Below are 15185 nucleotides of genomic sequence, written 5' to 3'. Positions count from 1 at the left end.
GGGGACGTGTCCCTTCCACCCTGGAGGTGTCCCCATTGTCACTGGCACCTCATGCCGTCCCCAAAGCGTGGCCGTGGCAGCAGCCCCTGGGCTCCATCACTGGAGGAGCCACTTTCGGGGGGCCCTGACCCAGCTTTTTCTTGGGGAAGGGGCCCAACTGGGAGGCAAACGCCCCCCCCCCGCCCCAAGCCTGGCTCCCCTTGGAAGTGCGGGAGCAGGGAGAGCCCCTGGCCCCGAGATGGCGGTGGCAGGGAGGGGGAGCCGGCAGGAACTGGCACTTGGCTGGGCACCAGGGGGGTTGTGGCGTGGTGGGGGAGTGGGACAGATCCACGGCTGTGGGGGGAGCTGAGAGGTGGGTGCCCCGTGGGAAAAGATGGGAGCTCCCTGAAAAAAGTCATGGAGAGAGGTGGGTGCCCCCACCTTGACAGAGCCACGTGGAGAGATGGTGACCCCCCCTGGGGCACTGACGGTGCCATTCCCAGTGCAGGGGGACACAAAGCCTGTCCCTGCCACAGCCGAGCAGCCTGAAAACCAGACCCCCCCATCCCCATCCGAGCGGCGAGCTGAGCCCTGACGCACTCATAGCACGTGTGGGCAGCGCTGGCAGGGCTGAGCCTTTAAATATAGCCCAGCCGCTCAGCGGGAAACCTCGCCAGGGCGGGCATCCTCTGCCTGCACCTCCTGCCCGCGACTCCCCAGGCCCCCTGAAAGGCACCAGTGGCCCCGTCCCCATCCCCGTCCCCCCCCCACAGACGTTAACGCCGGGACGGAGCTTCTAAAAAACCAAGTACAAACTTTATTTTGTTTCTTTACAAAGGCACGAGCCTCTTTTTTTTTTTTCCACTTTCTTAACAAAATAGAATAGCTTCTCAATCAACACAAAGACCTGAAAATCGTAAAAAAAATACAAAAAAAAAAAAAATTAAAAAAAAAAATAGGGAAAGGAACCGAGAAACAGCTGCAGCTTGGAGGGGGGCGGGGGGGGAGGAACCTACCAAATACCACCGAGGCTCTACACACGACTGGCCTAAAACCCTACAGCCGGGTGGGGGGCAGCAGGGGCGAGGGGGGGGGACAGACACACGCACAAAACGGGGACCCCCCCGCCCGCCACGACAGACCCAAGCGACACAATGACGAAATAGAAAAGCTCTTCAGAGCTGACAGACCCCACAAACCGGATTAAGTGCTTAAAGGAGGGATGGGAGCGGGATGGGGGGGACAGCGATGGGGACTGGGACTGGGATGGGGGGGGAATCAGCCCCCCAAAGCGCCATCCCTGCGCTGGGGTGGCAGGTGTTGGAAATGCCAGTGGGATGGCACGTGCCGGCCCTCCCATGGGCATAATCCCGGGATTTTTTTTACTCTCCAAAGCGGTTTTCCCCACCCCGCACAGGGTGCGGGAGCCGCGGTGGGACTGGTTGTCCCCCGAAGCCGGGGGGTCCCCGTCCCACCTTTGCTGCCGCATCACCTGGCATCTCCCCCCCTGCTTAAAAACGAACAGTTAATTAAAAAACAAACAAAAAAAAAACACAAAAGAGGAAGAAAAAACCAAATTAAGATCCCAACCAAAGGCCCCGTCCCAAGGGAACGCCGTCGGGAACACCGGGGCTGCCACCAGCTTGGCGGGACACCCCATGGGTTGGTGCGGGGGGGGTGATAAAACAGGGGGGGGGCTGCGACCTCCCCATCCCCAACACCCCCCCACCACTACCCCACCACGCCCCGAGCCCCCTGCGGCGGCCCCCCTCGAGCACCTGCCCCCCCCCCCGAGAGCTGAAGGGTGACCTTTGCTGCTTCTAGCGCTCTGCTTTACAGTATTGGAAAAAGGTCATAAAAGAGACCCAAATCGCGTTGTATTTTTTAAAAATTTCAGCATATTCTCTGACGTTTTTCCCCCCCCCGGCCCCACCTCCCTGGCTCCCCTCTCCAGCTGCCAGCCGGGGGGTGTCAGGGCAGCTCCCCGTCCCCCGAGGGCTCTTCTTTGCTCTGGTCCATGGAGTCACTGTCGTTGCCCTCGGTGTCGGAGGCGGTGTCGGAGGCGGAGGGCTCGGGGCAGGCACGCGCCGGCGTCACGATGACGGCGCGTCTCTGCTCCTCTTCCTGCAGCTGCTTCTCCTGCGTCCCCTCGATGTGCTGGATCGCCTGCCCAAGGCAACCGCCGGCCATCAGGACATCGTGCCCCTCCCTTTCCGATGCACCCGCAGGGGTCAGGGACCACCCCCCGTCCCCTGTCCCCCTCCTTACCTGAACGATGGTGTCCAGGTTCTGCCGGGACGTGGAGACCGTGTTGATGACGGAGGACGGGCCCATGGTGACCACGGTGACGTGATGGGAGGGAGGCGGCGCTGGAACGATCACGGTGGGGTGGTGGGTGGGCGCTGGGGGAGCGTGTGATGGCAGGAGCTGGGGAAAGAAGCCAAAAAAACAACCCCCCTGCCCCGGTGAGCATGGACCTGGGCACGGCGGCAACAGAGCCCGGAAAAGCCGAAGCAGCCGCTCGGCTGGTTCACCCATCCCGGCCGGACGCGGGAGGACACCGGCGGAAGCTGCTGTCACCCCGGCTTTGGCAGAGCACGACACGAGGGATCCCCCGTATCCTGAAGAGGGAAACGTTTGGGGCTTTTAAGGCGGCAGAGGGAAGTGCCAGCCCTCCACTGCCCCGACCCGCGGAGCTGGGAACCCGCCGTGCCCCGCGGAGATCCTCGGTGAAACAGCGGATGGGGAGATCCGCCCGAGCAGGAGGCTGAGGACAGTTCACCTAAAAATAGGCTGAACTTCCCCGGGAGGTGGCCGGCAGGGATCCCGTGGGGACATGGCTCCGCACAAACCAAAGGAGGGAGGAAGCTGTTTTTTCTCCGAAGCTTCCCAGGCCAGTGTCCCCCGCACTGAGCTAGAGGGTGGCATGAGCAAGAACTCGGTGCCAAGGAGCCAGTGCCGGCACTGTGCTCATCTTTCCACCGTGCCAGGCTGGTGGAAGGCTCCCCCCACTGTCAGCAAATCCCAACTGTGCCAGGGAAAAAGACTGAAGGCTCCCATCCCCGCAGTCCTGCCACATCTGCCTGGCACTGCTGGCTCACCCGCTGCCCCCTCCCAGCCTGGCAGGGTCAGGGAGTGCTTTGGGGGTCCCCAAAACTCAGTGGGAGTCACCCCGTGAGAGGTGAACCCTCAGAGATGGGGTTGGCCTCCACGCCACTGCAAACTGCCCGCTCCGGCACGGGGAGTACCACCGGCGTAGTGGCTGGCGGCGGTGCCGTGGTGGCTGCCGGCATCACCAGCAGACGGGGACAGATGCCCGTTCATTGCTCCGTGCCCGTGGGAGCCAGAGTGGGACCACAGCTCAGCACAGCAGAAGCTGCTCTTAACCCGTACCCGGTGGGGAAAGCCCAGCGGGGAGGGACGTGGCGCCGTGGGGGGTGACTGGGGGGTGGCCGCCCCTGGCACCTCCCGGCAGGCAGGGCCTTGGGAAGCCGCGGACTTGCTCGCACCAAGCCGAATCCCTGCCTGCCCGGAAGCGACCTTCCCTGTACAAAACCCTTTGTGCCAGGGAACAGAGCCACTTGGAAGTCGCCGCGGCACGGTCCAAGCCACAATCCCCCCGCAAAAGATGGGGTGCCTGCAAGCGCAGCCCCCCTAAGCGCTGGGGAGGGCCATGTCCTGACCCTTTCCCAATCCCCCATGAGCGAGAGCTGTGCTGGGATGCCACCATCTGACCCGGCTAACCCACGGGAGCTGCCAAGAGCACTGCTGAACCGCCCTGACCCCCTGAATCTCACTGCCCACCCCCCCAGCTCGGGGAGCGGGAGGCTGCCGGGGTGTCCCCACGGGTGGGCTACAGCCGGGGCGGCGTCCGCGCCACTCACCTGGGTTCGGATCTGCTGCTCGCGCTCTAGCTTCTCCTGGTGCAGCAACCTCACCTGCTCCTGCTGCTGCTGGAGCTGCACTTGCTGAGCGATCACCTTCAGCTTCTCGGGGTACATGTGGGCCTCCAAGGAGCGAACCTGCCAGCCAAGAGAGCCCCGACATGTCGGTGGGGAGCCCAGCTTGCTCCCGGCACGGCACCCTCCCCATCCCCACCCCACCGTGGTGGTCGCAGAGCACAGCCAGGGAGCCCATGGCCAAGCGTTGGGGCAGAGGTGGTCAGAGCAGGTGACCCGTTACACCGCGGCAGCGCCAGTGTCACCAGGACTGGGGGTCCAGTACGGCCTGTTAAGAGGGCGAGCCCACCCCGCGCACGGCTGGCATGGTGCAGCACCACAGTTGGATCCGGCCCCACGTGGCCTTACCTGCTCCTCCAGCATCATGCGGACCGAGCGCTCCTTGTCCAGCTGCTGCCGGAGCTCGATCATCTCCCGCCGCAGATCTTCAGCTTTCTCGTCCTCCCAGATGTCTGGTGAGCCAATGCCCTCGTCTTTGTCCTCCGCCCGTCGCCGTTTCGGAGAGGAGCCGCTGAACTCCTGCCGCAGGGATGGGGTGTCAGGGGACAGGGACCAGCCCTGATGCTCTCCCCACCATCCAGACCAAGTCTGGGTGATGCCACCCCCTTGGTCACCCCCCCAACACAGCTCCCTGCTGGGAACTCGCTCCCTGGGGACACGGGCAACACACAGGGTGGATGGCTGCCACCGGGCTATACCTTGATAGCCCAAACGGAAAATGAGACCCCAGTCCTTCTCCCCCTGCCAGGTGAGGGATGCCAGGATGAACAGGGCGCTCCCCTGCCCTGCCCGGAGGGTGGAAAACATCTCCATTCCCCGGCTTATTAGGGCAGGGGGTCTCGTCCTGACCCCAAGGAACAGTGATGACGTCCCCTCCCCGGCCAGCCGGGACTGTCCCATCCCCTCCTGTCTCATCCCATTCCCGGGGCACGCAGGCAGGCACTACCTGGATGAACCGCTTGAGCTGCGTGTTCTGCTGCAGTAGCCGAGTCTTCTCCTGCTCCAGGGAGAAGATGTACTCAGCCGTCTGCTGGAGGATGGCTGCCTGTGGGAGAGCCGGGAGGGGCACGCTGAGGCACAACAGACACCGGCGGCCCCCCCAACCCCCCTCCTGCCGGGATCCCTCCCTGCCCAAGAGGTAGCAGCACCGCTCATTGACCAGCTCCAGCATCTCCATCCAGGGTCTGCTTCACCCTTGGGTCTCCCTTGGGATTTCCGCCACGGTGAACCTACAGTTCACCCAAGCACTGGGTGCCAAGTGCCACCTCCTCGCCCTGCTCGCCTCCACAGCAGGGCCACTGCATCACCCGGGCACAGGCCACCCTGCTCCCAGGGTGCTGGCACACAGCTTGCTCGGGGACACCAGGTTTGCGATGCGCACCCGCTCCCACGGAGGAAACCTCGTCAGGAGAGACCTCCATCGCTGAATTACCATACGAAAATACCCCCAATTACTCTTACAGCCCCGTCCTGCCCAACGAGGAATGCCAAAAACCTCCACGTGTAGGACTGGCACCCGCATCCCGCATTGCCGTGGCCCCGGTGCCATCCTGCTCACCTTGCTGAGCTTCTCCCCGTCCGTGTGTGGGATGAGGGTCTTCAGAGACTGGAAGCCAGCATTGATGCTCTGCATCCGCCGCCTCTCGTTGCTGTTGGCAATTTCCCTGCGTATCCGCCGCTCCTGGTCCCGCTGGGTCTCCGGAGTCAACGGGATGTTGGCCAAGCTGTGAGAGAGGCACAGGGTTAGGGAGAGGAGGGCTGCACCCCTGCCACCAGCTCGCCCCTGCCGTGTACCCCCTCGCTTCACAATGACGATGCCAAGCCACCAAAGGGATGGAAAACACGGAGGGGATGATGGCCACGGCGCTGGCGGGCACAAAGCAGGTGGGTGGGTTGCTCCAGCCCCGTATCCAAAGCTCTGGTGGATGCAGCAACCGAACAGCGGCCCTGGGCTTGGACACGGGCTGGTCAACGGCAGCACCAGTGGCATGCCTGGGCGAGGGGAGCGAGGGGAAGGCAGGGCATGGCGGGGACCCTGGGGCGGGCGAGGGAGGCTGCGGGCCGGGCGGCTGCGTCTCTGCGGGGCCAGCCAGCGTGTGTGGCCCCGGGAAGGCGGCTCCCTCCCTCCCGCCCCGCTGATGGCTTCCAGATGACAGCTCCCAGCAGAGAAGCCCCCGTCCCACCCCAAGCCACAGCTCCTGCTTCCTGCCGCCGCCTCCTCGCCCCCCGCGCCCTTGCCCTGCAGATGGGCCGGGAAATGCCTCGCGGAGCCGGTGACGCTGCCAGCAGCAAGTGGGGACGGAGGTGAGGATGGGTCTGGCCAGCCAAGGCTGACACCTGCGGGTCCAGGGCAGTGGCCCCCCGTGCGGAGCCCACAGCTGCAGGACTCTGGCTTCTTCACTGGCACCCCGCTTCTTCCCCGAGACAGCCCAGGGTGACCGAATCCTGGCAAGGGTTTGGGATGGCGATGGTGAGCCCGCGAGGCAGCGGCCAGCACCGGCAATTAATAAGCCAAGTGCTGGGGCAACAGCTGGCCATTATGGCAAACCAACGTGACCGGCAACCCCTTGCCACGCCACCTGCCCGCTGCTGCCAGCAGCGGCTCTTTCCGGGGTGCACACAACCCACCAGCTGCATGTCAGGCCGCTGGCGCGGGGGATGCTGCTGGGCACTGAAGACTAAACACAAGGGCTGGGCTGCCAGTGCCGGGCGAGATAAGACGGGCTTCGGCCTCCTGCCTAGGTGCCCAGCGGCTCCAGGATGGAGAGACACGACTGTCCTGCCCAGCGCCTTTGCCAACACTGGGCTGGAATGCGAAGCCCGGTGTCCTGCACTCCTGGCGAGGCCATGGAGGAACCATGGAGGAACCATGGAGGTTTGGGAGTGCGGGGGTCTGGCACTGCCACGTGCCCAGGCAGCACCCCGAGGCACCCAAGCCACCCATCACCCATTGTGACCAGGGAGCACACCGCGACTCCTCCAAGATACGTGGGTATGGGGAAAGATCCCAGCTCACCCCAGAGGGACGGGGAAGGATCCCAGCTCACCCCAGGGGGCCAGGAAGACCTTTGTCCCCAGCTGCTGAGGCAGTGTCCCAGTGCAGGCTGGTGCCAGGCCCCAAGCATTTGCTGTGCTGAGTCCATCCCGTGCAGCTCCCAACGGGTGTCCCAGGGAGTGCGGAGCTGGGGTGGGTGCCTGAGGGTCTGCCCCACTCACGGGGAGCAGCCGTCTGCCGCGAGGACTGAGAGCTGCCTGCGGTGGGACGGTGGCACAGGGCTCGCGTCCACAGGTGGCCGTCACCTGCCTCCCTGCTCCTGCTGAAAACCAGCCCCAAACTCATCCCCAGAACACGTCAGGTCTCCGGGACACCGTCCCTTCGTACGGGCACGGTCTCTGCCCCAGCACAGCGATGGCTGGTGGGGCTGGGGAGGTGGCTGGAGTGCCGCTCCGGGTTGTCCAACTGCCAGCTGTGGCTGCGCAAAGGGAGCGGGATGGAGAGGCCCAGGACCGGGCAGCACGGATGCGGTTACTTAAATACCAGGGAAGGAGGAAGAGCCTGCTTCCTCACCGGCAGACCTCCCGCAACCTGCCCCAGCTGCTCTTCCTGGGAAGAGACCCGAGAAGTGACAGCTACGTACGGAAAGGGGGGGAAAACCCATGGATTCAGAAGTCAGCCTGGCACCCAGCACTGCCAGGTATGGGGCAGGACAGAAGCCGGGGGAGCACATGGCACCCACCGGAGCCCTGGTATAAGAGAGAAGCCCCTGGGGTGTCCCTGGCCCCCCACCAATGCTGGTGCCGTGGGTTTCGGGTCAGGTGAGCAGAATTTGGTCCATCCCATCCCGGTGGGGATGTCACACTCGCCTGGACCTCGAGGGAAACAAACCCACGGGGATGTCAGAGCTGCGGCTGCTGCCCGGCGAGGAGGCCAGGGGCTCGGCGAACACCCGCTTTGCCCACCTGTGTCCGCTGCCGCCCACACCCAGCACCCTGGTCGCGCTGGGGGGCAGGGGGGGCATGGCTGTGCGGGCAGGGGCGCCCCAACCCCAGCAGCAGGGTGTCCCCACACACCCCGAGCTCCAGGCAGCGCATCCCCGAGCCCAGGGGGTGGCAAGGCAGCGGGGCTCCCCCCGAGCTCTGCCCCACACCGGGGGCGAGCGTGGGGCCGCGCAACCCCCCAGCCCCCGGCGTTTTCCCAGCCCGGGCGGTCACCCCCACACCCGCGGGGAAGCCCCCTCTCCACCCTGGCTCCCTGCCCCCACAGCCGCAACCCCCCGGGGGGCTCAGGTGTGGGCACCCCCCGACCACCACCGGGGTGCAGCCCCCCCGCCCCAAGGCGCGCCAGCGGGGAGGTGGGGCAGAGCCGTGGGGGTCCCCGTGGGGCCCGGGCCGCCCCCCACGCACGGCAGAGCCCGGAGGTGTTTGGGGGAAGCCTGTGCTGCCCCACGGGTCCCGGAGCACCGACGGCCGCCCCGCGTGGCCTGTGCCGCCCCCCACGCGTGGCGGGGGCCCGCCCGCCCGCCGCCTCCCCGCCAGGCCCCGCCGGCTCGGAGCGGCCCCGCGGCTCCAGCCCCATCCCCGGCCCGGGGCGGGCGGGGAGGGGGGGGGGGGTGTGGGGTCTCCGATCCGCCGGGGCTTCCCCCGCCGTGTCCCCGGGCTTTGTGCCGCCGCCTCCCCGCACTACATGTCCCGGCAGCCCCGGCCACGACCCGCCTCCTCCGGGAGGGCTGCAGAGTCACGGCCAGGCCCGGCAGTAAACACACCCCCCCCCCACGCACACCCCGCCGGACCCCCCCATCACTCCTCGAAACACCCCCCCCCGCCTCCCAAAACCCACCCACGCCCCCCAGGGCGGAGGGAGGCGGGGGGGGGGGGGCCGAGCGGGCGGGCGGCGCCTCCCCGCTCCCGGCCACGCGTGGCCGCCCCGGCCCCATGTGCGCGGCCGGGACCACGTGCGGGCGGTGGGGCTGCGGCGGCCGCGCTGCGCGCCCCCCCGCCATCGGTACACACCCCCCCCGACAATAACCCTTAATAACGCAATTTTTCTGGCTTTCTCCCCCACGGCGGGGGCCCCCCGCGCCCCCCGCGCCCCCACCTGCAGAGCCCGCCGATGACCTCCTTCTCGGATTTCCTGAAGTGCTGCAGCGACGGCACCTTCTGGGCCGGCACCATGAAGTACTCCATGCCGGGGGGGCGGCGGGGGGGGCGGCCGGGGCCCGGCTCCGGCTCCGGCTCCGGCTCCGGCGGCCTCTGCCTGCGGCTCAAGGCGGGAAACAGCTGGTGCGAGCGCGGCGGCTCCCGCCCGCCCGCCGCCGCCTCCCCCCGCCCGCCCGCCCGCCCCCGGCGGCGCCGCCTCCGCCAGCCACCGGCCCATGTAAACAAAGGAGGGCGCGGGGCGGGGGGGCTGGCAGCGGGAGCCGGCCCCGGCAGCACCCTCCGCGCGGGGCTGGGGGTGCTCCTCTGTCCCGACCCGACCCGTCTTGTCGCCGGCCCAGCCTGTCCCGTCCCCGTCCCGCCTCGTGCCATCCTGCCCTAACCCGGTCCTGTGCTATCCCATCCTCACCTGTCCCCATCCCGTTCGGCCCTGTCCCCACCCCACCCCATCCCATCCCATCCCATCCCATTCCATCTTCACCTGTCCCCACCCCGTCTCATCCCATCCTGACCTGTCCCCATTCCATCTCATCCCATCCTCACCTGTCTCCATCCCATCCTATCCTATGCTGTCCCAATCCCACCCGGCCCTGTTCCTATCCCATCCTATCCTAACCTGGCTCTATCCTATCCTATCCCACCCTATCCTCACCTATCTTGTCCCCCTCCCATCCCCATCACAGCCTGTCCTCATCCCGTCCTACCTCATCCTATCCCATCCCATCCCATCTCATCCCATCTAATCCTAACCTGTGTTGTCCCCATCCCATCCCATCCCATCCCATCCCATCCCATCCCATCCCATCCCATCCCATCCCATCCCATCCCATCCCATCCTGCCCTAACTGTAAACCTATCCCATCCCATCCTGACCTGTGTTGTCCTCATCACATCCCATACCATCCTGCCCTAACTGTAACCCTATCCTATCCCATCCCATTTGGCCCTGTCCCCATCCCACCCTATCCTATCCCAACCCATTCCATCTTCACCTGTCCCCATCCCGTCTCATCCCATCCTGACCTGTCCCCATTCCATCTCATCCCATCCTCACCTGTCTCCATCCCATTGTATCCTATGCTGTCCTGACCCAATTCCATCTGGCCCTTTCCCTATCCCATCCTATCCTAATCTGGCCTATCCTATCCCACCCTATGCTCACCTATCTTGTCCCCATCCCATTCCCATTACAGCCTGTCCTCATCTCGTCCTACCTTGTCCCATCCGGTCCCATCCCATCCCATCCCGTCCCATCCCATCCCATCCCATCTAATGCTAAACAGTGTTGTCCCCATCCAATCCCATCCTGCCCTAACTGTAACTCTATCCTATCCCATCCCATCCTGACCTGTGTTGTCCTCGTCACATTCCATCCCATCCTGGCCTAACTGTAACCCTATCCTATCCCATCCCATGCTGACCTGTCTTGTTCCAATCCCATCCTTTCTCATCCTGTCCCTCTCCCATCCCATCCCATCCTATCCCCATCTCATCCTGCCCTATCCCCATCCCATCCCATCCCATCCCATCCCATCCCATCCCATCCCATCCCATCCCATCCCGCCCTATTCCCATCCCATCCTGCCCTGTCTCGTCCTGTCCTATCCCTGTCTCATCCTGCCCCATCTCACTCCATCCCATCCCATCCCATCCCATCCCATCCCATCCCATCCCATCCTGCCCAATCCTCACCCCACCCCACCCTGGCCTGCCCTATCCCTGTCTCATCCTGCCCCATCCCATCTCACTCCATCCCCGTCCCATCCCTGTCCCCAGCAGGGCCCAGCAGCCCCCTCTTCCCCTCACCCTGGGGGGCTGTACCCCCTCCTCTGCCCCACAGCTCTGCCCCACGGCGTGCCACAGAGCCTGGCCCTGCACATGGGGGTGCTCGGGGGGGGGGGGGGGGGCAGGGGATGGGGGCTGCTGGAGGTGCTCGGGGGGGCTCCTGGGGAATGGGAGGGGGGTCACAAGAGGCCTTGGGGGCTGTCGGGGGGGATATCACAGCAGCCCTGGGGCTGCCGTGGGGACAGGGGTGATGGGGCTGGCAGGGGGCTTTGGGACTGGGGAGGGGGGGCCTGGGGCCTGGGGGGAACCAGGGGGGACCTCAGGGACTCCCCGGGCTCGGCAGGGGCTGGGTGATCCCCACCCCCCCGACCAAAGCCCTGTCCAGGGCCAGCCAGGGTCACCGGAGCGGGGACACGACAAGCCGCCAAGGCACGAGGGGGGGTCCCGGAGGCGGCCTGGCACCCCGGGGGGTGCCAGGGGCAGGATCCGGACCCACAGAGCGGGGTGGGTGGGGGGGCACATTCCCCTCCCCCCCCGATTTCCCCAGCCCGGCCCCACTCGGGAGCCGACGGGACAGGTTCTGCCCAGTCCCTTCTTGTCCCCCCCGCAGTGTCCCCCCTGCCCCGGGCTGCCGCCCCCCCGCCCCCCACGAGCCCTTGTTTGGGGGAAAAAAAATCAAAAATAGGAATAAAGGATGAAAGGTGGTGGCGGCTGCTCCGCAGCCACCGGTCCAGAGAGGAGGAGGAGGAGGAGGAGGGGGTCACTGCTGGGGACACAGCAGCTCCCCCCCCCCCGCGAAAAAAAAAACACGTGTGGGGTGTGATTTCAGCCACCTGCGTGGGACAGCGCTGCCCCCCCGCGTCCCCCCCCCTTTTGTGGCGGGGCTGTTGGGAACACGGCAGCTGCATATCCCCCCCCCCGCAAAAAAGCCACGGGTGGGGTGCGCCTTCGGCCACCCACGTGAGAGTGCTGCCCCCCGCCCCCCCCCGGGACTGTCCCCCCTCCATTTCGTGGCGGGAGGGTCGGGGACACAGCTGCTCCCCCCCCCCCCAAAAAAAACCACCACCCACGGGTGGGTGTGACTTCGGCCAACCGCGCAGGATGGACCTCCCGTCCCACTCGTGTCCCCCCCGCTTTGCGGCGGGACCTCGCAGCTGCGCCCCACCCGCCAAATCCCCCCGGGGGGGTGTGCCCCCGGCCACCCGCGTGGGCCAGACACCCCCCCCCCCACCCGCGGGCCCCGGGGAAGGAGTTCCCCCCCACACCCCCCCCGGTGAGGGCTGCAGCATCCGGGCCGGCCCCGCCACATCCTGCCGCCGGAAGGAGCCGCGGCCCCGGCGCCCCGGGACAACCCCCCCGAGGGTGACGTCATGCGGAGGCCCCCGCCAGGCGTGACGCCAGCCGCGCTCTGTGACGTCACGCGGCGGGCGGGCGGGAGGCGCCGCTCCTGCGGGGAGGGGTATTCCCCCCCCCCCCCCCGCCGTGTGACACCCCCCCTCCGAGCAGCCCCCGTGCGGGGAGGGGGGGGGGGGCGAGGCCGCTCCCGTGGGCGCCGCCCCCCGCTTCCTGCGCCGCCACCGGGGGTCGTCGTCCCCCCCCCCCGCCCCGCCACGTCCCCGGGGGGGGGACACGGACACACCCGGGGGGGGGGGGCGGCTCGGCTCTGCCGCAGCGCCGGGGTGACCTTGCGCGGGAGGGGGGGGGCGTCCCCGCGTGTCCGTGCGGGGGGGGACACGACACCACGGGGCGGGGCTCCCCCTCCCGGTGCCCCTTTCCCCCCCGCCGTGCCCCCCGGTGCCCCCCGCGGCGGGGAGGGGCCGGCCCCGGCCCCCGCCCAGCTCCCGCCCGCAGCCGGGGCCGGGCCGGTCGGTGCGGGGCGGCCATAAATCACGGCGGGCAGAGCCCCCGCCCCGCCGCCGCCCTCCGCCGCCGCCGCCCGGGGGACCGGGGAGGGGGGGGGCAGAGTCCCGCCGCCGCCCCCGCCCCCAGCCCCTGCAGATGTGGCGGAGCGGCCCGGCGGCCCGGCAGCGGGGGGGCCCGCTCCGCCAAGCCCCGCTCCCCGCCCCGCTCCCCGCCCGCCGCCGGCGCTGAGCCCCCGCCGCAGGTAACGATCGCGCACCGGGGACCGGCGCTTTGTCGCGCCGCCGCGCCCGCGGGAGGGAGGGGGGGGCGGGAAGGAGGAGGAGGATGAGGATGAGGATGATGCTGCTGCTGCTACCGCCGCCACCACCGCTACCGGGCGGGGGGGGACCCTCCCGGGAAGCCCCGCAAGGAGCCCCGGGACCCTGCCCCGGGGGGTGCGGGGCTGCGGGGGGGTCCCTGGGCTCGGCACCTGCAGCCCCCCCGCCGTGGGCGGCGGTTTGGCGTGGGGGGGGGGGGGGGAGGACGGGACGTGGCCCCGTCGCAGCCCCGGGGCACGGCCGGAGGGGGGTCGATGGGGGAGGCGGCGGGAGCGCGGAGCTCCCACGGGAGACACAGGGTGGGTGGCGGGGGTGTGCAGAGGGGGCCCCCCGCTGCCCGGCGAGTGCTGGGGGGGGGGTTGGCCGTCCCCAGCGGTCCCCCCGCAGCCGGGGCGGGTGTCCTGACCTTGGCCGCGGGGCGGGGGCTGCGGCGGGGACGCGCTCGGTGGCTCTGCCCGACCACCGCCACCCCCGGGGACCCACCGGTGTCCCCACCGTTTCGGGGGGGGGCGAAGGGGTGGCTTTGGCCGGGGGCCGCGGGGCAGCCCCGAGCTCGGCCCCGCGCCGGCGGTGCCACCGCCCGACAGGCACCGGTCACTCCCGGTCCCCATCACCGGGGGCGGCCGGTCTCGCCGCCTCGTGGGACCGAGGCGTGGGCTGGCCGAGCACGGGGGGGGTTTGGGGGGACCCGGCTGGGGTGACGCCCCCCGCCTCCCTGAGACACCAGCAGCGGGGGCCAAGGGTGCCAAATACTGTCCCCGATATCCCCGAGCGCTGCTACAGGGGCTCGTCCCCTGCCCCGCGTGGAGAGACCCCTCTGCAATGGGCCACCTGTCCCCCCACACATTTGTGTCACCCTCCTGTGACTGCGTCCCCCCAGCCCGGTGTCCCCCCATGGGGGGGGGCCAGGGATCCGATCTGCTGGGTGACTGGGCACCAGCCCCGCATGGAGACGGTGGGGTTTGTGGTGCTGGTGGCACCGTCGTGGGGCTGCTCCCCCGGGAGTGGGGACCATGGCATCGGCCTCAGCTCGGGCAGCAGTGCACAGGGACATGGCCACTCGCGGGGACACCTTTGGGGGTGGCCATGAGCCCGGGTGATGGGTGCTGGGGAGACGGGGACAAGCTGGAGCCACCATTAGACATGGCCCCCCCAGCCCCAGTGGGCACCAGTGGGCTCCAGTGAGGAGTCGCAGTGCCAGCGCTGTCTGCCATGGGATAAGAAGGGACAGCGGGTCCCGTGGTGGCCCGTGTCCTGCCGCTGGCCATAGGGATGGTGACCCGGTGGCGGTGCAGGCAGGGCCGGATGCTTCAAACCTCCCGATACCGCCCTGGCTCAGGGGGTTCCGGGGGCTGCCCGACCTTCACGGCGGTGCCAGCCTGCGCTGCCAGCTCTGCCAAGTGCCGGCAGCGCCGTGCCGCCACGGCGGGGGGAGTGAGCCCTGCCTGCCCGCCCGTAGCCCTGGCAACGCTCCCGGCTCGCCAAGCCCCGGGGTCGCTGTCCCCTGTCGGGGTGGCGTTGGCATCCCTCGCTGCCACCATGCCCGAGCCCACCGCGCCGCTGGGGAGCCTGTGCCCTGTGGCCCCCCGCTTGCGCCAGCGCTATTCCTGGCGGGGTTTGTGCCGCAGCTGGGGCCGGAGGGGGGGGACGCCCTGGCCATGCCAGCAGCAGGGTGGCCCAGAGACCTGGCACCCTGCCGGCTGCACCACGGTCACCCCGGGTGCCCCAGCCATGTCGGCCAGCCGGGCAGTGTGGGGGGGCCCAGTGGCTCCTGGGGGACCCCAGCCCTGGCCGGCGGACGTGGGGGTCTCCATCCCAGCAGCCCCCGCCCACGCTGGGGAGCTCCTGGGCCCAGCGCTGCGCTGGACTGGTTTGAACTGGCGCGGCGGAGGGGGGGGCTCGCTGGGCGGCCGGAGGGGAAGCTGGGCTGGGGCTGGGCTGGCAGCGCCTGGTGCGGGCAGGAGAGGCCTTGGGGGGAGCGCGGGCAGGAGCGGGCAGGGGCCTCGTGCGGGGACCGCAGGTGCTGGGGCGTCCGGCCAAGGCACCGCGGGGCTGGTTGCCGTCCCGGTGGTGGCGGGGCCCCCGTGGCGCCCGGGCCTCGAGCGCGGCCGGTTCCCAGGAGCGGTGG

The 15185-nt window shown here is 68.6% G+C and overlaps 1 protein-coding gene across 1 annotated transcript; it reads right to left on the bottom strand.

Annotated features, from left to right (window-relative positions):
* Positions 1-1950: 1950 nt before the first annotated feature.
* On the bottom strand, positions 1951-9122 carry TFAP4 (transcription factor AP-4). Its single transcript, XM_086622383.1, has 7 exons — positions 9034-9122; positions 5497-5662; positions 4885-4983; positions 4287-4457; positions 3864-4001; positions 2248-2406; positions 1951-2145 (listed from the first exon to the last, which is right to left on the bottom strand). Exons 1-7 carry the CDS (start codon positions 9120-9122, stop codon positions 1951-1953), a joined length of 1017 nt encoding a protein of 338 aa, XP_086478509.1.
* Positions 9123-15185: the final 6063 nt, after the last annotated feature.

The sequence above is a fragment of the Tauraco erythrolophus genome, chromosome 17 (assembly GCF_009769465.1).
Source record: "Tauraco erythrolophus isolate bTauEry1 chromosome 17, bTauEry1.pri, whole genome shotgun sequence".
Lineage (NCBI taxonomy): Eukaryota > Metazoa > Chordata > Aves > Musophagiformes > Musophagidae > Tauraco > Tauraco erythrolophus.
The sequence above is the reverse complement of the archived record's forward strand: the minus strand, read 5'-3'. Positions and strand labels throughout refer to the sequence as shown.

What these genes read in the sequence shown, in the direction of transcription:
- TFAP4 (XM_086622383.1), bottom strand. Translation starts at nt 9,122, where the DNA reads ATGGAGTACTTCATGGTGCCGGCCCAGAAGGTGCCGTCGCTGCAGCAC. An exon ending in ACGGGGAGAAGCTCAGCAAG is followed by an intron (nt 4,984 to 5,496) that starts GTGAGCAGGATG and finishes GCTCTCCCACAG; the next exon opens with GCAGCCATCCTCCAGCAGAC. An exon ending in ACCTGGACACCATCGTTCAG is followed by an intron (nt 2,146 to 2,247) that starts GTAAGGAGGGGG and finishes TGCCTTGGGCAG; the next exon opens with GCGATCCAGCACATCGAGGG.